Source organism: Stomoxys calcitrans, chromosome 5 (genome assembly GCF_963082655.1).
Source record: "Stomoxys calcitrans chromosome 5, idStoCalc2.1, whole genome shotgun sequence".
In the NCBI taxonomy this organism is placed as follows: Eukaryota; Metazoa; Arthropoda; class Insecta; order Diptera; family Muscidae; genus Stomoxys; species Stomoxys calcitrans.
Genome location: NC_081556.1, coordinates 38,003,602 through 38,030,675, shown reverse-complemented (window position 1 = coordinate 38,030,675; position 27,074 = coordinate 38,003,602). Strand labels below are relative to the sequence as shown.

Here is a 27,074-nt window from a genome sequence, read left to right as displayed (position 1 = left end):
CTGCACAAAATTTGGCATGGTTTGTTCTTCAACCGATCTGAACACATTTACAAGATTTCATCAAAATCGGTTCAGATTTAGGTATAGCACCCATAAATACCTATCGGCGGATTTTCACTTTTGTGGCCTTAGTAACAAAAATTTTCAACCGATCGGCACAAAATTTGGCGTGGATTCTTTTGTTACTGATCTTAACACATGAGCAAGATTTCATCAAAATCGGTTCAGATGCAGATATAGCTCCCATATATATGAATCGCCGATTTGCACTGAAATGGCCATAGTAACTACAATTTCCGACCGATCGGCACAAAATTTGGCAAGGATTGTTCTGTTACTGATCCTAACATATTCTGAAGATTTCATCAATATCGGTTCAGATTTAGATATAACTCCCATATATATGTATCGCCCGATTTGCACTGAAATGGCCATAGTAACTACAATTTTCAACCGATTTGCACAAAATTTGGCAGGGATTGTTTTATTACTGATCTTATCGTATCTGCAAGATTTCATTAAAATCGGTTCAGATTTAGATATAGCTCCCATATATATGTATCGCCCGATTTACTCTAAAATGGCCGTAGTAACTAAAATTTTCATCCGATCTGCACAAAATTTGGCATGGATTGTTCTTCAACCGATCTGAACACATCTACAAGATTTCATCAAAATCGGTTCAGATTTAGGTATAGCACCCATAAATATCTATCGCCGGATTTTCACTTTTGTGGCCTTAGTAACAAAAATTTTCAAACGATCTGTCCAAAAAAATCGGTTCCGATTTAGATATAGCTCTCATATATACAAATATCTATTGCCGAATTTATAATCGTCGTAGTCGGCTCCGCCCGACTTTTAACTTTCCTTACTGGTTTTTTAACTCATTCTAACTTTTTATTTGAATGGCATACTTTCACATCGTCTCAAGCCCCCTAGTGGCGCTCTTTAAAAGTTCTTTCATTGCTATGGTTTAGCATAAAAGCTTTTTCACCCAAACTCCACTGTGTAAGTTGGCCATTAAATACGAAAACGGCAAATAAAACGTAAAGCGAAAAAAGTCCTACCACACCGACAGGCAGAGAAAAGCCCAACGTTGCGGCATGCTGGCAATGCGGCAAGGCTTATTGCTGCCAACGTCAGCAAGAAGCTGCTGCAGTTCAGCATTAACTCTCTCTCTCTCTCTCTCACACGCTCTCCCCATTGATGGAGAGCAAAAAAGGAAATGAGCGCTCTCCATCACTGGTGAGGTGGTTATGAATTTGTGTTCATTTGTATTGTGCTGTGTTGGATTTTTCAAAGCTAGCTGGCTGGCTGGCTGACTGCCTGACTGCACCATGTTGAGCCAGCCACACGTTGGCAATGCCTCAGTTACGTATCGCATTCGGTTGGGTTCACAACAATCCAACTACTCAGCTTGATTCGCGAAGGGAATTTTTCAATTTTTTTCGATTTCAGTTTCTTTGAGCGACAACGAGACGTGTGTGTTTTGTAGAGCATAGAGCAAAAAATAACAAAAAAAAACCAAAAGAATAAAAACGGCAACGTAAAGTCAAAGACGAAAAAAAAAATTCGTTCATTTGTTGTTGTTGTTTTTGTTTGTATGACAGCCTTAACGAACTTCCGCAAAAAAGTTATAGTTTTTAAGAGTTGATTTTTTTTTATTGTTTAACTTATTTGCCTGCCCATTTTTGTTCTTGAGTTTTCCAAAAGTTTATTTAGTTTCCCTTGGTCATCGCTGTGTGTGTTCCCTTCCGTTTTATTCTCGGGTAGTTGTTTTTTGTTTTTGGCTAATTGCGAAAAAAAAAAAGAGTTCATTCATATGTGCATTATATAACACCACAACAAACACCTGAAGTGTGGTGCCTCGAGTGTTCGTCGGTCATCTTCAGCTTGAGTTGCTCTGGAGGCAAGGGAACCCCCAAGAATCTCGGGTAAATTGGCAGCATACATTGGGTGAGCAAATTTTTTGAAATCAAGGCAAGGCCTTTTTGTGAAAATCAGTTGAAAGAAATAAAATCAAATTTTGTTTTATAATTAAAGAAATCAGAATAGAGGTGATTTTGTGTGCTCCAAAAATGAAAAGAAATCAAAGTGACAATGACGAACAGCTAAAAACCCCATGCCACCACATCAGACCATATACGTTTTGGGCGAAATAAGCAACCCCCACAGAGAATAGTTACCCCCTAGAATGAGTTAACGGTGTAAAGCTCTCAAGTTTCAGAAGTTTCTCGCTCTCTCTCTCTCGCTCTCAGTTGCTGCTTTGCTGGTTTCCATCACCAACAATTGTCATGCTGTGGATTCTTGCTCTCTCTCTCTCTCTCAATCTTCCTTCTCCAGTTTTGTAGCACTTGTCACTTTGACAGCTAGCACATGGTGTTTTATATGTTTCAGAGAGAGCAAGAGAGCCGAGCCTATAGCCTCTCTTGCTCTCACTGTTTTAAATAACCAAAATAGTGAGAGCCCTTATGGCACTCAAAGTCTTTTTATAAAGCAGAGAACATTTCTGTAAGTGTGTTGGAGCTGTTTTGTTGCTTTTCATAGTTATTCTCCACTCTCTCTCTCTCTCTCTCTCTGTGGTTTAGCTCTCCCACAGAGAATTGTCAATTTTTTTGTGACACTTGTGACATTCGTGACACACAAATCAATTATTACGTGAATTTTTTCCTCAGCACTCAGCCACCAGGCAAGCAAAACTTGAAATAGAAAAAAAAACGCTTTTTGATACACGCGATAAAGCACGTCGTCTTGGCCTGGCCAATGAATATGAAAAAAATGTGAAAATCTAATATTCGAAACTTCCTGGTTCAACGGAAGTGTTTGACAAAAAAAAAAAAAAAAACAAAAACCCCACAAGAAACTCTGGAATTCCTGTAGAACATAAAGAAAATTTAATATTCCCTTGGAAAAAAACAAAACGTGGAATTTTTAAACAACCTTTAAGCAAAAAAAAAAAATTGACAAAAAATTGGAACATTTTTTTAAGTGAGTCAGTGAGTGTTAGACGAGCGGCAGAACATCTATTCGTGCGCTTGCCAGGTTTTCGTGCTATCTGAAAAAAACAACAAAAAATCGCCTAATGGCCATACACTCTGTTCAGAGTGACCCTTGAACACGAGGAAATTCGGAGGAAAAAAAAAAGTTGACATGTGCTCAAATGTCAGTGTCCTTCTAGGCTGAAAGGTGAATATCTAAATTTGCCGATTGTGATTTTTTCCATCAAAATGCCATAGGATCTGGATGGAAACCTACAAAATAACAAGAAAATTTTGTAAAGTGTACTTCAAGCCTATAGAGAAACAGTTTTCTTTATGAAAAAAAAAAAATTTTGGTTGAATTTTGTCAGAATCAGAGTTACATGCTTATTTTAAGATGTGAACCAGTACCAAAATAGACGAGCAGATGGGCTATGGGGTGTACTCTGAAGATCTAGAACTGGTCATATCGAAAAGGTTACCCGAAAACTGCCGTGTGTATCAAGCGGAGATCCTTGCAATTAAGGAAGTGGTGGAATGGCTAAGACATAATGTCATAAGGACGATTGGCATAAATATCTTCTCAGACAGCCAGGCAGCCATTAAATCCCCTCCACTGTCGCAGATCTCTCAACGAAATGGCTGAATAGTTAAAAAATCGTCTTTTCTGGGTGCCGGGCCCAGAGATATCCAAGGGAATTGTAAAGCGGACGTGCTTGCGAGACTTGGAACAACCCTACACATACCAGGGAGACTGGAATCTATAGGCATGCCTCTAACGACATGTAAGCTAAGTTTTCAGGACCGGGCTCGAAGGACAACGAATTATAGATGGTCACAAAGAGGGAGCTGTGAGCATTTCAAAACCATGTGGCCTAATCTAGACTCGAAGAGGACTACCGCTTTGCTGTCATTGGCTAGTAAAGATGTCTCAACCATTGTGTCCGCCATGACAGGTCACTGTCCAATCGGATAACATGATGTCAGACTGAAGGTTGCCAGAAGCTGTGACTTTAGAACACCTTCTGTGTGTGTGTCCCGCACTAGCAGTCAGAAGGAGTTCCACTTTAGGTTCTCTGTGGTATCACATTGGACGACAATGTCTAAGTGAGTCTGATGGCAGACTGCCTTCGACTGCCGACTCCTTCGAATATTAGAGTGCTTTCGACAGACAGAAGTACGGACGGACTGACGTACGGACGGACAGACGGACATGGCTAGATCTACTTAAAATGACATGACGATCAAGAATATGTATACTGTGGTCTCAGACGCATATTTCGAGGTGTTACAAATAGATTGACTAAATTAGTATACCCCCATCCTATGGTGGAGGGTATTAAAATTATGAGCTAAGTGTCAGTAGACCAGCCGCTCCCCCAAACACTTCAAAATGGACATATAAACCGATCCGTATAACATTGAAAGTGTTCCGAGCCATTTGATGTTCAACACAATGTTGAATTTCTGCACTAGTTAAAATGAACTGATAATGGCCCAAAGAATGGAGTAATATTTATCCCTTTGTAAAATTAATGAGGCCACAGTCTTAAAATTTAATTTTAGTTCAACATTTACTGAGAGTTAGTAAATGTCTGGTAAAGTTGAACTGTAGTTACGAACTCAGGAAATGGAAATCAAAAAAAAAAAATTAGTAAAATTGCACTAAGGATTCACATTTTCTTAAATAGTTCAAAAAATTAAAAAATTAGAAAATTTGTACTCAACGATAAATAACTTGTATATATGTTAAGTAAAGTGTTTTTTTTTTTTATCAAAAAGTCGACTAAGCAAAATTACTACCTACATCTGAATTATAAACTATGTCATCTGTATTCATGATAAGTAAAATTTGCTTAAATCAAGTAAATTTTTATACCAGTTAAGAAATTTAAACTTAACTTGAGTAAAGATCACGAATTAAAAAATATCATTTAATTAAAATTACTACCTCCATCTGATTTATAAGCTAAGTCATCTATATTCATTTCTTGTACCAAGTTAATTTTCTTACTCGTTAAGTAATTTCAACTTGGCTCGAGTAAAGATCATGAATTAAAAAAAAATTATTTAAGTAAAATTACTACCTCCAATTGAATTATATGCTATGTCATCTACATTCATGATAAGTAAAATTTGCTTATATCAAGTTGATTGTCATACCTGTTAAGAAATTTCCACTTAATTTGAGTAAAGATCATGAACTAAAAAAAATTCATTTATTTAAATTAATACCTCCATCTAAGTTATAAGCTATGCCATCTATATTCATGATAAGTAAATTTTGCTTGTACCAAATTAGTTTCCTTACTCGTTAAGAAATTTTAACTTAACTTGAGTAAAGATAATCAACAAAGAAAATCATTAAAATAAAATAACTAGCTCCATGTGAATTTTAAACAGTATCAGCTATATTCATGATAAAATTTTGCTTGTACCAAGTTAATTTTCTTAACTGCTAAAAAATTTTAACTTAACTTGAGTAAAGTTCATTAACTAACCTGTATTTATTCTATTTTTTTTTAATATTTACGAAAAGGTTTATTCTGAATAAAGGTCCACTACGCAATATAGTTTCCGTTTCGATTAACTTTTCGGATTTTACTTCTTGGGGGTAGATAGGGCGTATTGGCCATTCGATTTTGATCGAATTTTGGATGATGGTGTGTATTAGCCACTTTTACATTTGTACCAAATATAGTGCACGTAGTAAAAATTTTCGGTAGAGCCTCATTAAATACCAAGTTTGCGATTTTACTTCATCCATATTCATGATAAGTAAATTTTGCTTTTACCAAGTTAATTTTCTTAACTGTTAAAAAATTTTAACTTAACTTGAGTAAAGTTCGTTAACTAACCTGTATTTATTCTATTTTTTTTAATATTTACGAAAAGATTTTTTTCCTGAATAAAGGTCCACTACGCAATATTGTTTTCGTTTAGAAGAATTTTCCGATTTTACTTCTTGGGGGTAGATGGGGCGTATTTGCCATTCGATTTCGATCGAATTTAAAATGACGGTGTGTATTAGCCACTCTTACATTTGTACCAAATATGGTACACTTAGTTCAAATTTTCGGTACAGCCTCCTTAAAGACCAAGCTTGCGATTTTACTTCATCTATATTCATGATAAGTAAATGTTGCTTGCACCAAGTTAGTTTTCTTAACTGCTAAGAAATTTTAACTTAATTTGAATAAAATTCATTAACTAACCTGTACTTATTCTATTATTTTTTAATATTTATAAAACGTTTTTTTCTGAATAAAGGTCCACTACGCAATATTGTTTCCGTTTCGAAGAATTTTTCGGATTTTACTTCTTGGGGGTAGAAAGGGCGTATTTGCCAGAATGGTGGTGTGTATTAGGTACTTCACATTTGTATTAAATAGGTACACGTGGTTCAAATTTTCGGTAGAGCCTCCTTTAACACCAAGTTTGCGATTTTACTTCTTGAGAGCATATACAACGTATTTCGGCATTACTTTCAATAAATGATATTTGGAAAGTCGAGTTGTAAGAATTTCTTCTATGTCTTTGAAAAAATATGACGACAATATCAGGTTGAAATGGGTTAAGGCAATACTAACCATGCTTGATGGACTGGTTCTTGGTAAAGACACCCTGAAGAGTGGAAGAGGCAAAATATTGGAAAAAAAAATCGTGTAATGGCTCCATTTTTCTATTAGCTCACTCCCCCATCGCTTCCCTCCTTCTCATACCCCACCACTTTACATATGGGTTAAGGCAATACTAACCATGGTTGATGGACTGGTTCTTTGTAGAGTGGAAGAGGCAAAATATTGGAAAAAAATTCGTGTAATGGCTCCATTTTTCTATTAGCTAACTCCCCCACCGCTTCCCTCCTTCACATACCCCACCACTTTTAATTGTCTTTTCTATAATTTCGAAATAATCAAAAAATTCTTTGCACACAAATAATGGGGTCTCGCTACAAGAATCACTTGATACACAAGACAATAATTTTCCCCCAATTTAATGTCTCAATGTTTCACATTTCCAAATAACGCGCAATTGTCAATCAAAATATCAATGGCTTAATGCTTCCTACGAGCCATTGCGAAATCAATGCCATTCCATCAATTTTTAATGGCTGTAATGACCACTTCTTCAAAATGTCACCCCATTATGGCGAACTTCTTGTCAGTAAGTTGATGGCATTAGGGTGACCATACGTCTGACTAAATGAGTGGCCATCAGTCACCCTCTTTCTTGCTAAGCAAAGAACAGACAGAATACCACAGCCCAACAAAGAGTGGGTCTGCTTGTCCATTGACCATTCTATTCCGTTGAGTTGAAGCGTTTTTGCTGCCTTCCTTCATGGACATTATTTCCGCAATTTTTACGTAAAAATTTAATGCTCCCCCTCACCCACACATTCATAGATTGCTGTTGTGGTCTACAGTGTAAGGGAGTTGAAGGAAACGTGGCGGAAACGTATCCTTTTACCATTTACCATTCATTTCCCACTTCAAACGACTTGCTCGAAAAAACGTTTTAAGTGAAAGTAAATGGAAAAACCAAATCCCCCCTCAAGAAAAAAGATCTTATGGCCGGAGTTTTTTTTTTAACATTTTTCCTGCTCTATGGCCATAATTAATGGAAAACTATGGCTGTAATCAATAAAACGGATGATAACACGCTTAAAATAAAAGAAACGTTGAAAAAGGCCAAAACCTAAACTGAATTTCTATTTGTTGCTGCCTCTGTGTCTAGCATGGGGGATAAGACCAGCAGACACTTAACTTGGCCCAGACGGTCTGTTAGACTGTGGTGTGTGCCATTGTGTGAGCGAGTGTGGCAGTAGAGGCCCCTTTCCTTTAAGCTTATGCTGGGGGTTGGTGTAATGGGATGGCATGGGGAGGTTGTATGAATGAATGAATGAATGTCTAAGGTGGGTGTTTGGTCGGTTGATGGTCGCTGGTCGTTGCTCGATGGTCACTATTAAAAGAGCGTCTTTTTTTATAAATATAGGAATTAATTTTCGGGCTTTTAAGCCTCCCCTTTTTGTTTTTTTTTTGCTTTTGTTGGTCTCTTTGTTTCGCCGTTGTTGCTTCGTTGGCTGTTGACAGTTTGACCTATCGACCGAATTGCGTGTTTGGCATCAGGCTATAATGTGTTTTACATTTTCACAGAAAATTTTTTAATGAACATAAAAAAAGCAGAATTGGTGAAAAGGGAGGCAGGAGGAGAGAAATGTATGAATGGCAACGATTTTCCTATCTATGAAGAGACAATCAACGATGTGAACTAAATCGTAAATATTCTATACAGTGAGTGCCAACAGAAAGTAAATATAAAGGGTGATTTTTTTGAGGTTAGGATTTTCATGCATTAGTATTTGACAGATCACGTGGGATTTCAGACATGGTGTCAAAGAGAAAGATGCTCAGTATGCTTTGACATTTCATCATAAATAGACTTACTAACGAGCAACGCTTGCAAATCATTGAATTTTATTACCAAAATCAGTGTTTGGTTCGAAATGTGTTCATTCACCGTAACGTTGCGTCCAACAGCATCTTTGAAAAAATACGGTCCAATGATTGCACCAGCGTACAAACCACACCAAACAGTGCATTTTTCGGGATGCATGGGCAGTTCTTGAACGGCTTCTGGTTGCTCTTCACTCCAAATGCGGCAATTTTGCTTATTTACGTAGCCATTCAACCAGAAATGAGCCTCATCGCTGAACGGTGAATGAACACATTTCGAACCGAACACTGATTTTGGTAATAAAATTCAATGATTTGCAAGCGTTGCTCGTTAGTAAGTCTATTCATGATGAAATGTCAAAGCATACTGAGCATCTTTCTCTTTGACACCATGTCTGAAATCCCACGTGATCTGTCAAATACTAATGCATGAAAATCCTAACCTCAAAAAAATCACCCTTTACTTAGGGCATGTAAATGATAACTACAAGGTTATTGAACTAGTGAGAGTTCTTTGCGGGCCAACAATCAAGCGTCTATATAAGTTTTCTTAAGCCAACTTTTCTTTATGAAAGGGTAGCTTTGGATTTGTTTTCTTTAGAAAAGAGTTTTTGAGTGTCCTAATACTTAAAAAGGTAGTTTTAGTACCCTTTCCCTTAGGAAAGGTTAGTCCAATGAAAATTGGAAAATGAAAATTTTGAAAATTTTCCGAAAGACAGGGCTGTTTTAGTACTAGTTCTTCATGAAGAGTGTAGTTTCAGTACCCTTTCCTCAAGTAAAAGTTGTTTTAGGTACCTTTCTCCCAATAAAAAGGTTGCATTAGTACATTTTACCCTGAGAAAGGGTAGCTTAAGTACCCTTTTCCCAAAGCTTTAGTACCCTTTCTTCAGAGAAGGGGTATCTTAAGCACCCTTTCCCCAGAGAACGGGTAGATTAAGTACCCTTTCCCCAAAGAAGGGGTAGCTTTAGTACCCTTTCTCCAGAGAAAGGGTAGCTTTAGTACCCTTTCCTCAGAGAAGGGGTATCTTAAGCACCCTTTCCCCAGGGAAAGGGTAGCTTAAGTACCCTTTCCCCAAAGAAGAGGAGCTTTAGTACCCTTTCTTCTGAGAAGGGGTATCTTAAGCACCTTTTCTTCTGAGAAGGGGTATCTTAAGCACCCTTTCCCAAGAGAACGGGTAGATTAAGTACCCTTTTCCCAAAGAAGGGGTAGCTTTAGTACCCTTTCTCCAGAGAAAGGGTAGCTTTAGTACCCTTTCCTCAGAGAAGGGGTATCTTAAGCACCCTTTCCCCAGGGAAAGGGTAGCTTAAGTGCCCTTTCTTCTGAGAAGGGGTATCTTAAGAACCCTTTCTTCTGAGAAGGGGTATCTTAAGCACCCTTTCCCCAGAGAACGTGAAGATTAAGTACCCTTTCCCCAAAGAAGGGGTAGCTTTAGTACCCTTTCTCCAGAGAAAGGGTAACTTTAGTACCCTTTCTCCAGAGAAAGGGTAGTTTTAGTACCATTTCCGCCAATAACGGATAGTTTTACTACCCTTTTCCCATAGAATAGGTAGCTTTAGTACCCTTTCATCAAGGAAGGAGGAGTTTTCATACCCTTTTCTCAAGGAAAGCTTGGTTTTAGTAACCATTCTTTAAGGAAAGGGTTTTACTACCCTTTTCTGGGGAAATGTTAGCTTTATAAAATTTTCTTTAATGAGAGTAGTTTTAGAAGCCTTTTTCTTAAGGAAAGGGTAGTTTTAGTAGCCTTTTTCTAACGAAAGGGTAGTTTTAGTACCCCTTCCCTAGTTTATGGGGTACTTAAATGGTACTTTCATAAGTTGAGGGAAGTTTAAGTAATCTTTCCTTGGAGATAGCTTAGTTGTAGTAATCTTTTCCTAAGGAACCTTTTCCTTTAGAGGCCACCGTTGCGTAGACATTATCATGTCCGTCTATGGCACTGAACGCCTGGGTTGGAATCCTTCTTAGGAAAGTGTAGCTTTAGTACTCTTATCCTTAGGAAATGATAGCTTCAGTGCCCTTTCGCTAAAAAAGGGTAGTTTAAGTACCCTTTCATTAGGAAAGTTTAGTTATTAAACCCTTTCCCTTTGAAAACGGAAGTTTTAGTACCCTTTCCCTTACGAGAGGGAAGTTTTAGTATACTTTCCTTTAGAAAAGGTTAGCGTTAGTGCCCTTACTTTTCGCAAAGGGTAGTTTTAGTACCCTCATCCTTAGGAAAGGGTAGGTTTAGTAGTCTTTCCTTTAGGAAAGGGTAATTTTAGTACCCTTTCCCATAGGAAAGAGTAGTTTTACTACCCTTACCCTTAAGAAAGGGTAATTTTAGTACCCTTTCCCATAGGAATGGGTATAAAAGGTCACTAAAAGTACCCTTTCCCTTAGATTTAGTACCCTTTTCCTTAGGAAAGGGTAGTTTTAGTACCCTTTCACTTAGGAAAGGGTAATTTTAGTACCCTTTCCCTTAGGAAAGGATAGTTTTAGTACCCTTTCACTTAGGAAAGGGTAATTTTAGTACCCTTTCCCATAGGAAAGGATACTAAAAAGGGTATTTTCCTAAAGGAAAGGGTAGTTTTAGTAACCTTTCCCTTAGTAAAGGGTAGTTTTAGTACCCTTTCCCATAGGAAAGAGTAGTTTAGGTACCCATTCCCTTAGGAAAGGGTAATTTTAGTACCCTTTCCCATAGGAAAGAGTAGTTTTAGTACCCATTCCCTTAGGAAAGGGTAATTTTAGTACCCATTTCCATAGGAAAGGGTATAATAGGATACTAAAAGTACTCTTTCCCTTTGGAAAGGGTAATTTTAGTACCCTTTCCCTTAGGGCAGTGTACTAAAAAGGGTATTTTCCTAAGGGAAAGGGTAGCTTTAGTAACCTTTTTTCTTAGGAAAGGGTAGTTTTAGAAAACTTTCCCTTATGAAATTGTAGTTTTAGTACGCTTTCCATTAGGGAAGGTTAATTTTAGTACCCTTTCCCTTGGGAAGGGTAGTTTTAGTACCCTTTCCCTTAGGAAAGCGTAGTTTTAGTACCCTTTCCCTTAGGAAAGCGGAGTTATAGTACCCTCTCCCTTATAAAATTGTAGTTTAAGTGCCGTTTCCCTTTGGAAAGGGTAATTTTAATTCCCTGTAGTTTTAGTACCCTTTTTTTCTTGTTTGAACCGTTGAGTGGAGCGGACGTTCTGTTATTTCCCTCCGCAATAATTTTCCTGTAACTTGTAATAGGTCATTATTTTTGGAAGAAAAGATTAAGTCACTCCAGGATAGCTGCTATAGATGTATCCATCATTAGGCGGTTGATGGTCTGTGTGTGTTTTCAGTGGAGCGGCAGATCTAGAGCCCGGGAGTAGGCTTAGAAGGGACTCCAAAGACCCAATAGCTGCGGTGGTGGTATCAGGACATAGCATGTTGTCTAATACTGAAACCTAGATTGGCTGAGCGGCTGTTCCATGTTCCACCAGCCGACAGATGACTGGTCAACAGGGGCTTTTGACGAACTCACCTGGTTCGAGTCTTAAGGACAAGGCCGAACCTTGACTAATTGCCTTCGTTGATCAACGCTCAATTGAAATGTATCGTTGTGCACTAAAAAAGATTGGTGAGAACAGGCCAGGTGCTGCACTAGATTTAGACAAGAAGGAAGATATTCCTTCTCGACCAATTGAGGATTCCCTCAGATCCTGAAACGATACTTGGAAGAGTGATGGAATGTAATACCAATTTTTCGACCACCGACTGAAAGATTGGTAGATTGGATGAGGTTGAAGGTGATCGGAGATATGCAGTATTCGTACTTAACTCCGGCTGTCTCCCAGACCTCAATAAGTCTGAAGGGGTTGTATCCTACGGATTCAACAAGTTGAGACTGAAGGTCTATAGAAGTGGTGGTGGTGTTGGGGAATCAGGAGACGACTTAGCAGTTATTGCTAAACACTTGCCTGAGGAACTATCGACCACCTCGCTAAAGTCTGGCGGATTGCAAGAGACTGAAAATCCCCCTGCCACAATCGTGACAGGAGGGGATGGCATAGAAACGGGACCCGACAAGCCTTGTGTTATTGGGTCATCCGGTTGGACTGGGCTCAAGGTGTGCGCTATCAGGGAAGCACGGAGTTCAAAAAGTATTTCGACAGCAGCAGCTAGTGAAGCATCTAGGGAGGAATCGTGCACACCGCAAGTGTCCAGTATCCTGAGGAAGAGTGGTTCCACAGCTTTCTCACCTGCCCTTGGTTGCGGACGGAAGCTCATCATGACAAGATCTAACGAATCTTGTGAGGATGAACTCCTGGTGGAGTCAGAAGACGAGGCTAACACAATAGTGGTGGAAGTTCTGAATTCTGATTATGGTCCGGTTATTTCTGAACACAAAAACCGCCCTCAACTGTTGCAGATCTCACAACGAGATGCCTGAACAGTTCAAAATTCACCTGTTCTGGGTGCCGGACCATAGAGATAAATATAGAACACCTTCTGTGTGTGTGTCCTGCACTAGCAGTCAGAAGGAGTTCCACTTTAGGTTCTCATTTCTTTGAGAACCTGTCTGATTTAGCGGATGTGAACATTCGCAAGTTATTGGGCTTTTTAAAGCGATCTGGATGGTTCATTGATAGAAACGAATCTTCCTTCTTCTGCTTTTGTGTTATCAAAATGGACGGAAACTTTTAAGTGAGTCTGATGGCAGACTGCCACTTAAACCTAACCTAACCTAAGTACCCTTTTCCTTAGGAAAGGTAGTTTTAGTACACTTTCCCTTATGAAAGGGTAGTTCTGGTACCCTTACCTTTAGAAAAGAGTAGTTTTAGTACCCTTTCCCTTATGAGATGGCAGTTTTAGTACCCTTTCCCTTATGAGATGACAGTTTTAGTACCCTTTCCCTTAGGAAATGGTTGTTTTAGTACCCTTTCTGTTGGGAAGTTTTAGAACCCTCTCACTTAGAAAAGGTTAGCTCTAGTACCCTTTCCTAATGAACTATGTTTAAACACTCACTGTTTTCGTTTTAAACGTTTTTTTGTTGTTGTCAATGCGGCATTTGTGTCTGGCGGTTCTCTTTGACATAGTGAACATCTAATGTCTGCAGTGGAAAATGTCCAAAAGCGGATGATGACCCATATAACATTAAACAATCGATGTCACACTTCCCGCAACCACACTCCCAAGTGTGGTCTAGAGTCTAATAGGCCCTTCTATAAGGACATGGGGGCAGAGTGTGTGTACATGACATTAAATTGAGGAGCAACACTTAAATTGCGCCTTTAATGAGGACCATTAAGTAATTTTTGTTTATGTGAACCACAAAAGAGAGAATTTAAACTATAACAAGGAAAAACGTGCTAAGTTCGGCCGGGCCGAATCTTTTATACCCTCCACCATGGATCGCATTTGTCGAGTTCTTTTCCCGGCATCTCTTCTTAGGCAAAAAAGGATATAAGAAAAGATTTGCTCTGCTATTAGAACGATAACAAGATATATTCCGGTTTGGACCACAATTATTTTACATGTTGGAGACCTGTGTAAAATGTCAGCCAATTAGAATAAGAATTGCGCTCTTTGGGGGCTCAAGAAGTAAAATAGAGAGATCGATTTATATGGGAGCTGTATCGGGCTATAGACTGATTCAGATCATAATAAACACGTATGTTGATGGTCATGAGAGGATCCGTAGTACATAATTTCAAGCAAATTGGATAATAATTGCGACCTCTAGAGGCTCAAGAAGTCAAGACCCAAGATCGGTTTATATGACAGCTGTATCAGGTTATGAACCGATTTGAACCATACTTGGCACATTTATTGGATATCATAACAAAACACGTCGTGCCAAATTTCATTCCAATTGGATAAGAATTGCGCACTCTAGAGGCTCAAGAAATCAAGACCCAAGATCGGTTTATATGGCAGCTATATCAGGTTATGGACCGATTTGAACCATACTTGGCACATTCAGTGGATATCATAACAAAACACGTCGTGCAAAATTTCAGTCAAATCGGAAAAGAATTGCGCACTCTAGAGGCTCAAGAAATCAAGACCCAAGATCGGTTTATATGGCAGCTATATCAAAACATGGACCGATATAGCCCATTTACAATACCAACCGACCTACACTAATAAGAAGTTTTTGCGCAAAATTTCAAGCGGCTAGCTTTACTACTTCGGAAGTTAGCGTGCTTTCGACAGACAGACGGACGGACAGACGGACGGACATGGCTAGATCGACATAAAATGTCGCGACGATCAAGAATATTTCGAGTAGTTACAAACAGAATGACGAAATTAGTATACCCCCCATCTTATGGTGGAGTGTATAAAAAGTTAGTTTGTATGACCTTTTGTTTGAACAGAATGTCAACCAAAATCGATTTTTATACCCTACACTACTGTGGTACAGAGTATTATAACTTAGTGCATTTGTTTGTAGCACCCAAAGGGAAGAGAGATAGACCCATTGATAAGTATACCAATCGACTCAAAATCACGTTCTGATTCGATTTAGGTATGTCCGTCCGTCTGTCTGTCTGTCTGTCCGTCTGTCTGTCTGTCCGTCTGTCTGTCTGTCCATGTTAATTTGTGTACAAATTACAGGTCGCGATTTTCATCAGATCGTCTTCAAATTTGGTATGGCCATGTTTTTCGGCCTAGAGATGAAGCCTTTTGAAATTGGAAAAAATCGGTTCAGATTTGGATATAGCTCCCATGTATATGTTCGTCCGATTTCCAGTAATACAGCAATAAAATGGTCATTTTTTTGACGGATTCTCTTGAAATTCGACAGGAAGGATATTCTTATGGCTCTCAAAGTTACTGGTATATTTCATGGAAATCGGTTAAAATTTGGATATAGCTCCCATATATACGTTCGTCCGATTTGCAGTAATACAGCAATAAAATTGTCATTTGTTGACCGATTCTGTCGAAATTTGGAAGGACGGATTTTCTTATGACTCTCAACATTACTGGCAAATTTCAAAGAAATCGGTTCAGATTTGGATATAGCTTCCATATATATGTTCGTCCGATTTGCAGTAATACAGCAATAAAATGGTCATTTTTTTGACGGATTCTCTCGAAATTCGACAGTTAGGATATTCTTATAGCTCTCAAAGTTACTGGTATATTTCATGGAAATCGGTTCAAATTTGGATATAGCTCCCATATATACGTTCGTCCGATTTGCAGTAATACAGCAATAAAATTGTCATTTGTTGACCGATTCTGTCGAAATTTGGAAGGACGGATTTTCTTATGACTCTCAATATTACTGGCAAATTTCAAAGAAATCGGTTCAGATTTGGATATAGCTTCCATATATATGTTCGTCCTATTTCCAGTAATACAGCAATAAAATGGTAATTTTTTTGACGGATTCTCTTGAAATTCGACAGGAAGGATATTCTTATAGCTCTCAAAGTTACTGGTATATTTCATGGAAATCGGTTAAAATTTGGATATAGCTCCCATATATACGTTCGTCCGATTTGCAGTAATACAGCAATAAAATTGTCATTTGTTGACCGATTCTGTCGAAATTTGGAAGGACGGATTTTCTTATGACTCTCAACATTACTGGCAAATTTCAAAGAAATCGGTTCAGATTTGGATATAGCTTCCATATATATGTTCGTCCGATTTCCAGTAATAATGCAATGAAATGGTCATTTGTTGACCGATTCTCTCGAAATTCGACAGGAATGATATTCTTATGGCTCTCAAAGTTACTGGTATATTTCATGGAAATCGGTTCAAATTTGGATATAGCTCCCATATATACGTTTGTCCGATTTGCCGTAATACAGCAATAAAATTGTCATTTGTTAACCGATTCTCTCGAAATTCGACTGGAAGGATATTCCTATGACTCTCATAGTTACTAGAGACTTTTGTAAAAATCGGTTCAGATTTGGATATAGCTTCCGTATATATGTTCGTCCAATTTGCAGTAATAATGCAATAAAATCGTCATTTGTTAACCGATTCTCTCAAAGTTCGACAGGAAGGATATTCCTATGACTCTCGGTATTACAGGTGAATTCCATAGAAATCGGTTCAGATTTGGATATAGCTCCTATATATATGTTCACCCGATTTGCAGTAATACGTCAATAAAATGGTCATTTGTTAACCGATTCCCTCGAAATTCGACAGGAAGGACATTCTTATGACTCTCGAAGTTACTAGAGAATTTTATAAAAATCGGTTCAGATATGAATACAGCTCCCATATATATGTTCGTCCGATTTGCAGTAATACGTCAATAAAATGGTAATTTTTCAACGGATTCTCTCGAAATTTGGCAGAAAGGCTTTTCTTACAACTCTTGATATAGCTGGTGAATTTCATGGAAATCGGTTCAGATTTGGATATAGCTCCCATGTATATGTTCGTCCTATTTCCTGTAATATGACAATAAAATGGTCATTTGTTGGCCGATTCTCTCGAAATTTGTCAGGACGGATTTTCTTATGGCTCTCGATATTACTGGCAAATTTCAAAGAAATCGGTTCAGATTTGTATATAGCTCCCATGTATATGTTCACCCGATTTGCAGTAATACATCAATAAAATGGTCATTGGTTAACCGATTCTCTAGAAATTTGGTAGGAAAGATTTTCTTATGACTCTCGATATTACTGGTGAATTTCATAGAAATTGGTTCAGATTTAGATATAGGTCTCATGTACATACATATCGCCCGATTTTCACTCCTAGACCCACTGCAAGCGCATTTATTGACCAATCTTCCCAAAATTTTCTACAACGCTTTCCTTGACTACTTGCACAATATCCATAAGGTTTGGTCGAAATCGGTTCAGATTTAGATATAGCTCCCATGTATATGTTCGTCAGATTTTGGGTCATTTGTCAACCGTAGTTATAATATTTTGAACATATTTTTTTTTGGTCGAAATTTTATAGATTTTAATAATCTATCTGGATACATCCGCCGACGTCCATCAAAATTGGTTCAGAATTAGATGTGGCCCCCTTTTGTTTTCATAGGGTTGGGAGTAGGGTATTATAAAGTCGGCACCGCCCGACTTTTGCCTTTCCTTACTGGTTAAAAATATCCCTTATATCTAATTTTAGTTTTGTTTTTTTTTTTCTTTACAGAAAGCCATCGAAAAAAGAAACGGAAAACCCAAAGTTCTCTATTTGCACAAAATTTTTTTGAATAATTAAAATCAAACAACAATAACCAAAAGAAAAACAAAATCCTATCAAATATTTATAGTTCAACAAAAAAAAAAAAATACAAATAACCAAAAAATAAAAGTTAAACTTCGCCGTAGTGAGGCAAGCCACAAGGATTAAGCCAGCCGACAAATAAAATTTTGCTGCTACCGTCACAAATCGCCAATGCATCACGTCGCGTTACGTTGTTTTAATCTCTGACATCAAATGCGGTACTGATATTACACGAAATCGAATTGCTTAAAACTCCTAATCGCGCTTGATCGTTTAAATTCGTAAACGGTGTTATTTGCAAACGCCTTGGTCTACATCGTCGGGGGTGTCTGTGTCATCGTTATCGTTAAAACGCAATCGAAAACAGAGTATCGAATTAGTTTTAAAAACGTTTCTTAAATGTTGTTGTCTGCTGGTAGCCACTCTTGCAAACCGTAGCCGAATGCGAATCCAAATTACATGCAAAATAAATGGGTACAATGAGGCCAAATAAATACGATGTAAGTACAAATATAACCTCTCACTCTCTCACACACACACGCACACTAACAAACCCCTGCAGCCTAATAGGTTACATATGCACAGCATGATGGTTTAGCTTGGCTCACCTTAAAACTTTTGGAACCATCACTTTTACACACCCACCTTTTCTTCTTCTCTTAGGCTAAGGGGGTGAGAGAGAGAGAGAGAGACATAAGCTCGCACACACTCCTATACATACGTGTTCTCGAAAATACACTCTCCTAGCACATACTTAAAGTGTGTTTGAATGTTGCCATACACATGCATGTGTGTCTGCCTGTGTGGTGTCTTGGTCATAACTTTTGTAGGTCGACCCCACAAAGTCTGAAGCAATAGTTTTTTGTCTTCCTTTTCATATGTGCAGCGCAGGCGAGTGTGTGTGTGTCGTAGACAATGGCCGCAAAAAGGAAATGCCAAAATCGAACACACGCACACACATACCCATAAGACAGACTAAAACATCCGTATAAGCCACAACGGATATAAAATGTTCTCCTTTGCACCGTTCTACTAATGCACACAACTTAATCACCCAAATCCAAAGTGTCTTCGCTCTGTCTTTCAAAAACACACAATGCGAACTTTTCATTGAGGTTATCAAATTGGTTTTCCATCCTCTGAGTTTGCAGACTTACTGTCTACGCTAGCCATGACAGTTCTGTTTTGGTCTCTCTCTGAGTCCAATTTTAGATGTTTTCTTAATGCAGATTTATTGTTGTGTTTATGGTTGCATTAAAAACACATTTGACAAATTTCATAATCATCCATGTCATTTTCATAATTTTTATGGTGAAAAAGAGCAATAAATTGGCTTAGGGTAGGGAAAGAATGACATTTTGACAACATTTACTAAGAAATTAAAAAATTCCCCCTAGAAAGTTATTTCGGACAAATTTTGCCCATAGGTAAGAGAAGTGGACCAAAATTCACATAAAGAAGGAACTTTTCATCAAAATTCCATAGAAAGGTAGGTTAGGTAAGAGGGGCAGCCCTTTACAGACTCACTTAGGCAATTTTAAGACCATTGCGATACTGGCGGAAATCGAACCCACGACCCGTGCACTGGTAATCCAAGCACGCTACCAACTTGGCTACCCGGGCGACAAGGTAATTTTGATAAAATTTCCCCTAGAAAAGAAAATTTCACCAAAAATCAAATAGAAAGAACAATTTGACAAAAATTTCGCAGGAAGTAAGTGTAACAAAAAATTTTTAAAAAAAATTTCCCATAGTAAGGATTTTAAAAAATTTTTCATATAAAAAAATTTTTGAAAAAAATTTACTATAGAAAGGAAATTTCGTCAAAATTTTCCATAGAGAGGAAAAATGGACCAAAATTCACATGGAAAGGAAATTTTCCTACAGAAATGAAATTTTCATAAAATTTACTGCAGAAAGTAATTTTTGATAAAATTTCCCAAAGTAAGGATTTAGTAAGGATGAAGGCCACCGTAGCGAAGAGGTTGGCATGTCCGCCTATGACGCTCAACGCCCGGGTTCGAATCCTGGCGAGACCATCAGAAAAAATTTTCGGCGGTGGTTTCCCCTCCTAATGTTGGCAATATTTGTGAGGTACTATCCAATGTAAAAAACTTCTCTCCAAAGAAGTATCGCACGCCGTTCGGACTCGACAACATAGAGGAGGCCGCTTATCATTGAGCTTAAATTTGAATCGGACTGCACTCATTGTGATATGTGAGAAGTTTGCCCCTGTTCCTTAGTGGAATGTTCATGGGCAAAATTTGGCATTTGCAAGAAATATGGACCAAAAGTGACATTGAAAGGAAGGTTGGGTTAAATTTAAGTGACAGTCTGCCATCAGACCCACTTAGACGTTTTCGTCCATTGTGACACCACAGGAATAGAAGAAGGAAGATGCCTTCTAGTTCATACTGTTGAACTATCCAGATCGTTTTAAAAAGCCCAACAACTTGCGAATGTTTACATCGGCTAAATCTGCCAATTTCTCAAAGAAATGAGAACCTAAAGTGTAACTCCCTCCGACTGCTTGTGCGGTACACACAGACAGCAGATGTTCTATAGTCTCTTCGTCTTCGTTGTCCTCACAGCTTCTGCAGACGTCGTTGCTGGCAACCTTCAATCTGTCAGCATGTTTTCCGATTAGACAGTACCCTGTCATGATGGACACAATGACTGAGACATCTATTCTAGCCAATGGCAGCAAAGCAGTAGACCTCTTCAAGTCTAGATGAGGCCACATAGTTTTGGAATGCTCACAGCCCCCTCTTTGTGACTATCTATCATTGGTTGTCCTTCAGGCTTGGTACTGAAAACTTAGCTTACATGTTGCTAGAGGCATACCCATACCTAGTTTCGCAAGTTCATCCGCTTTACAATTCCCTGGGATATCTTTGTGTCCAAGCACCCAGAACAGGTGAATTCTGAACTGTTCAGCCATCTCGTAGAGAGATCTGCGACAGTCGAAGGCGGTTTTTGGGTTCAGAAATACATTCTCCAGGGTCATATGGAAAAGGTAATCCAACCACTGCAGTGTATATCAAGCGAAGATCCTTGCAATTAAAGTGGTGGAGTGAGTAAGATATAATCTCATTACGACGATTGGCATACATATCTACTCGGACAGCCAGGCAACCATTAAGCCTGGCTGTCCGAACTTCGTTTTCGCCTATGGCAATATGGAGCTCAGATCAACGATATTTGGGAGTAAAGAACGAATTTGATATATATTTTCAGGACAAATTGCCGGTTGGCGCCCCTGCTCCAAAATATCCTCCAAACGGTTCACGTTTACTGAAATGTCTGAGTTGTTGGGGTCGGGTGCCTCGGGGATCGCAATTTGTCTACCCACAATTTCTAGAGGTATTATTAAATTCAGTACACCAGATGGTGTCTTCATTAGCCCTCGTCTGTGATGCACAAACAAGCCATACTTTGGATATGCGGTTAAATATTGAGCAGAAGCTAGACTTTTGAAGCGCCGTCCACCAGACCACAGCACCATATAGCATTATAGGTCTGACAACGGTAGTATATACCCAAGGCATGACACGCGGTCTAATTCCCAAACTTTTGCCAATGGTTCTTTTGCAGGTGTATAGGGCAAGAGTGGCCTTTCTTGCCCTTTTGCAGGTGTATAGGACAAGAGTTGCCTATCTTGCCCTTTTCAAAAGGTTGGATTTCCTGTCCAACAAAACACTCAGGTATTTTGCGCTTTCTGTAAATGGAACATTCCCTCCGGCCAAAGAGACAGGTTCCATTGTAGGCAACTTGTATCTCCTGCTGAAAAGACATACTTCTGTCTTGCACGAATTTTTACCTTAACCACTTTGGGTAGCCCACTTTGCTGTTGCCCGTAGAGCTTCCTTAAGTATTGGGTTGCCCAAAAAGTAATTGCGGATTTTTCATATAGTCGGCGTTGACAATTTTTTTCACAGTTTGTGACTCTGTAATAGCATTCTTTCTTCTGTCAGTTATCAATTTTTACTTTTAGGTTGCTTTTAAAAAATCCGCAATTACTTTTTGGGCAACCCAATATATCTCTTACAGTGCTGGGAAACTTTCCCTTAACCGCAATTTCCACATCATTAGCATACGCTACCACTTTTACGCCTTTTTCTTCCAGGGACATTAGTGTATTGTTAATGGATATATTCCAAAGTAGAGGAGGCAGTACACCTCCCTGAGGAGTTCCTCTGCTGATCCATCTTTTTAGGTCCACAGATCCCCAGCCTGCCGTAAGGCATCTTTTTGTAAGTAAGTTATGAATAAACTTTCTTACGGTAGAGTTGATGCCTAGAAACTCCAACTCCTTCATGATTGACATTGGTTTTACATAATTGAAAGCACCTTCAATGTCAAGAAATGCTACCATTTTAGATTCCTTGACAGCTAGAGAACCCTCTATGTAGCCGACTAGGTCGGGAAGGGCTGTTTCAGTTTCAGGCAGCTGCCGCGGTAGGCGATCTCCAGTGATCTTTGCCCTAAGATGTATTTCTATCAACCTCTCAAGAGTCTTCAGCATAAAGGATGACAGACAGAAGGACAGACATAAGGACGAAAACCTTTCGCCTTAGTTTGTTAGGGTTTTCCTGGTTTCGGAATTAAAAATGACCTTCATGTCCCTCCACCCTACAGGTATATATGACATGCCGATACAAGCAGAGTATATCTCCCTAAGCCAGGGAACCATTCCATCAGACAAAGCTTGTAATTTATCATCGGTGATACATCATCAGGGCCTGGCGACTTAAAGGTGTCGTAAGGTTAGCATGTCCGTCTATGACGCTGAGCGCCTGGATGCGAATCCTGGCGAGATCATCATACAAATTTTTAACGGTGGTTATCTCCTCCTAATGCTGGCAATATTTGCAAGGTACTATGCCATGTAAAAACTTCTCCCCAAAGAGATGTCGCTACGTTTGGACTCGGCTAGCGCCTGGATTCGAATCCTGGGGAGATTATCATTAAAGTTTTCAGCGGTGGTTATCTCCTCCTAATGCTAACGACATTTGTGAGGTACTATGCCATGTAAAAACTTCTCCCCAAAGAGTTGTGGCACTGGGGCACTCCGTTCGGACCCGGCTATAAGTAAAAGGCCCCTTGTCATTGAGCTTAAACTTGAATCAGGCGGCACTCATTGATATATGAGAAGTTTGCGCCTTTTGCCTTAATGGAATATTCGTGGGCATATTGTCTTTTCTGATTCTTGCCATAGCTTTTCTCTCAGTGTTTGGGTTTGCTTTATTGATACTTCCCCCTTATGTGTCACATCGAGATTTATGTGGAAGTGCTCTCATGTTAGCATGCCTGCGTGTGTGTGTGTGTGTGTGCCTTCAAGTATTAGTTTTCCCATTTTGTAGTAATTTTTTTTTTTTGTCTTTTGTCATTGTATATTTATTTTATCTCCAAGAAAACTGATGCCTTCCAAGGGAGCATAAACTATGAAATACTAAACAACTATGAGTATGTGCTGCGTCTACGTGGCCAGCAAAAAAGACAGCAGCTTGGCAGGCACAATCACTTGGGGTTCAATACACTTTGCCAATGCAAACAAATAAACAAAGGGGCAAAACGGACAAACAAACATTGGCAGTTGCTATCGCATTTTGTTGACGTGCCGTTTCTGTAACATTTGCCCATTTAAAAATCGTAAAAATAAAGGGTTAGACCCCCCCCCCCAACCCCCTCCCTAACACACCACATAGTACAACAAAGAATGTGTGGTTGGCATTCCAACCAGACGAGAAAGCTCGTATGTGTTGTGGACAAGGAACCCAGGCACTTGGGGATTTCACTGGTTTTTGTTGTTTACGGCATTGTTGGTCTCGCAGCTAGAAGGGATGTCGCTTAGAATGTGGCATTTGAAATTGCCAATTCTTGGAAAATGTTGAATGTGCAAAAAGGACCTTTTCGCTTAGGGTGTAGCAAATATACGAGAAATTAATGAAACGACATTAACTCTTTGGGTTGTTGGGTGGGTAAAAACATTAAAGACTAAGGCAAAAGTTAATGGACAGCATGCCACAACATGCTCAGCCACACATATGTGTAAACATATGTGTGTATGGAACACCCATACCACCAAATGTCTTAACATTAAACAGAGTAGAGTTAACATGACCACACCATAGAAAGGGATTTGAGCGAGTGTAGTAAACAACAATAATGACATGGGCTGCAGCCAATTAATTAAGTAACCCCAAAGAGGTTTTTCCTAATTACCTATCCAATTAGAAAGGAGGTCATACCTGGAGCCTTTAAGAATTTCAGGGGATTAATTGGTCAAAGGAAATCGATGGAAAAAAACTAAAGAACTGTGATTATTGAACTTAAACGAAGAAGAAGAGGAAAAACTAATGAGGTATGTGGGAAAAAAAATATGGGCAAATAATTTATTGAAGAACGGAGGCTACGCATTGCCAAAAATTTGATAACTAAGACAAATTTTGTAAAAAAAAACAATTGTCAAATTTTAATTTTTCAAAGGTACTTTTTGTCAAAATTTCATTTTTATGGGAAACTGGCAGAAACGGGCTCGCTCGGCTGGGCTTTTATTCCCACCACCGCAGGATGGGGGTATATTTATTTTGTCATTTCATTGGCAACACATCGGAATATCCATTTCCGACCCTATATTCTTGATCAGTGTAAAAATCTAAGACATGGCTAGACATGTCCGTCCGTCTGTCCATTTGTCGGTGAAAATCACGCTACAGTCTTTAAAACTAGAGATATTGAGCTGAAATTTTGCACGGAGTCTTTTTTTTTGCCCATAAGCAGGTTAAGTTCGAAGATGGGCTATATCGAACTATATCTTGATATAGCCCCCATATAGACCGATCCTCCAAATTAAGGGTCTTAGGCCCATAAAAGTCACATTTATTATCCAATCTTGCTAAAATTTGGGACTGTGAGTTCTGTTGGGCCCTTCGACATTCTTCTTAAATTTGGCCAAGATCGGTTCAGATTTAGATATAGCTGCCATATAGACCGATCCTCCGAGTTAGGGTCTTAGGCCCATAAAAGTCACATTTATTATCCAATCTTGCCGAAATTTGGGACAGTGAGTAGTGTAAGGCTCTTGGACATCCTTTGTCAATTTGGTCCAGATCGATCCATATTTGGATATAGCTGCCATATAGACCGATCCTCCGATTTAGGGCCCTAGGCCCATAAAAGTCAAACTTATTATCCGATTTTGCCATAATTTAGGACAGTGAGTTGTGTTAGACCCTTCGAAATTCTTCTTCAATTTGGCCAAGATCGGTTCAGATTTGGATATAGCTGCCATACAGACTGATCCTCCGATTTAGGGTCTTAGGCCAATAAAAGCGAAATTTATTATCCGATTTTGCTGAAATTTGGGACAGTGAGTTGAGTTAGGTCCTTGGACATCCTTTGTCAATTTGGTCCAAATCGATCCAGATTTGGATATAGCTGCCATATAGACCGATCCTCTGATTTAAGATCTTAGGCCCATAAAAGTCACATTTATTATCCAATCTTGCTGAAATTTCGGACAGTGAGTTGTGTTAAGCCCTTGGACATCCTTTGTCAATTTGGCTCAGATCGGTCCAGATTTGAATATAGCTGCCATATAGACCGATCCTCCGATTTAGGGTCTTAGGCCCATAAAAGGCGCACTTATTGTCCGATGTCGCCGAAATTTTGGGACATTGAGTTAAGTTAAGCCCCTTGACTTACTTCTGCATTATGGCACAGATCGGTCCAGATTTGGATATAGCTGCCATATAGACCGATCTCTCGGTTTTAGCTTTTGGGGCCATAAAAGGCGCATTTATTGTCCAATGTCGCTGAAATTTGGGACAGTGAGTTGTATTAGCATCTTCGACTTCCTTCTTCAATTTGGCCCAGATCGGTCTTGATTTGGATATAGCTGCCATATAGACCGATCACTCGGTTTTAGGTTTTGGGCCCTTAAAAGGCGCATTTATTATCCGATGTCGCTGAAATTTGAGACAGAGAGTTGTGTTAGGCCCTTGGACATCCTTTGTTAATTTGGCTCAGATCGGTTCAGATTTGGATATAGCTGCCACATAGACCGATCACTCGGTTTAAGGTTTTGGGGCCATAAAAGGCGCATTTATTATCCGATGTCGCTGAAATTTGAGACAGTGAGTTGTATTAGCCTCTTCAACGTCCTTCTTCAGTTTGGCTCAGATCGGTCCTGATTTGGATATAGCTGCCATATAGACCGATCACTCGGTTTAAGGTTTTGGGGCCATAAAAGGCGCATTTATTATCCGATGTCGCTGAAATTTGAGACAGTGAGTTGTATTAGCCTCTTCGACGTCCTTCTTCAGTTTGGCTCAGATCGGTCTTGATTTGGATATAGCTGCCATATAGACCGATCACTCGGTTTTAGGTTTTGGGGCCATAAAAGGCGCATTTATTATCCGATGTCGCTGAAATTTGAGACAGTGAGTTGTATTAGCCTCTTCGACGTCCTTCTTCAGTTTGGCTCAGATCGGTCCTGATTTGGATATAGCTGCCATATAGACCGATCTCTCGGTTTTCGGTTTTGGGCCCATAAAAGCCACATTTATTATCCTATTTTGTTGAAATTTGGGACAGTGATTTGTGTTAGGCCCTTTTACATCATTCGTCAACTTGGCCCAGATCGGTTCAGATTTGGATATAGCTGCCATATAGACCGATCTCTCCGTTTTAGGTTTTGGGGCCATAAAAGGCGCATTTATTGTCCGATTTCAAATCGGGAGATCGGTTTATATGACAGCTATAGCAGGTTACAGACTGATTTGGACAGTATTTAGCACAGTTGTTGCAAGTCGTAAAAGATCATCGCATGGAAAATTTCAGCCAAATCGGACAAAAATTGGGTCTTGTAAGAATTCAAATCGGGAGATTGATTTATATGGGAGCTTTATCAGGTTATATATCGATTTAGACGTACTTGGCACAGTTGTTGGAAGTCATAGCAGAACACCACATGCCAAATTTCAGCCAAATCGCACAAAAAAATTGGGGTTTCTAAGGACTCAAGAATTCAAATTGGGAGATCGGTTTACATGGGAACTATATCAGCTTATAGATCGATTTGGACTGCACTTTTCACAGTTGTTAGAAATCATAACAAAACACCGCTGGCACAATTTCAGCTAAATCGGATAGGAATTACGCCCTCTAGAGGCTCAAGAAGTCAAATCTGAAAATCAGTTTATATGGGAACTATATCCTAACCTGAACCGATATGGCCCATTTACAATCTCTAGCGACCAACATCAATGGTAGGTATCCGTGTAAAACTTTAAGCGGCTAGCTTTACCCGTTCGACCGCTATCGTGATTTCAAAAGACGGACGGACATGGCTATTTCAAATCAGATTTATATGGTCTTAGATGAATATTTCGAGGTGTTACAAACGGAATGACTAGCTTAGTATACCCCCATCCTATGGTGGTGGGTAGAAAAAGTTCCAACAAATCGC

The 27,074-nt window shown here is 39.1% G+C and overlaps 1 protein-coding gene across 2 annotated transcripts in view; it reads left to right on the top strand.

The window, feature by feature from the left end:
- The first annotated feature begins 1,525 nt into the window (after nt 1–1,525).
- The window catches only part of LOC106082163 (mucin-5AC), a 265,347-nt gene continuing 239,798 nt past the window's right edge, over nt 1,526–27,074 (top strand). The window contains exons 1-2 of one of the 2 annotated variants that reach the window (XM_059369416.1): nt 1,526–1,959; nt 17,528–18,102. In XM_059369416.1, the coding sequence (XP_059225399.1) occupies nt 18,101–18,102 (2 nt within the window). In that variant the 5' untranslated portion in view covers nt 1,526–1,959; nt 17,528–18,100. Of the gene's footprint in view, nt 1,960–2,673; nt 3,190–17,527; nt 18,103–27,074 lie in introns of those variants that run through there. The other variant, XM_059369417.1, reaches the window with a different exon arrangement.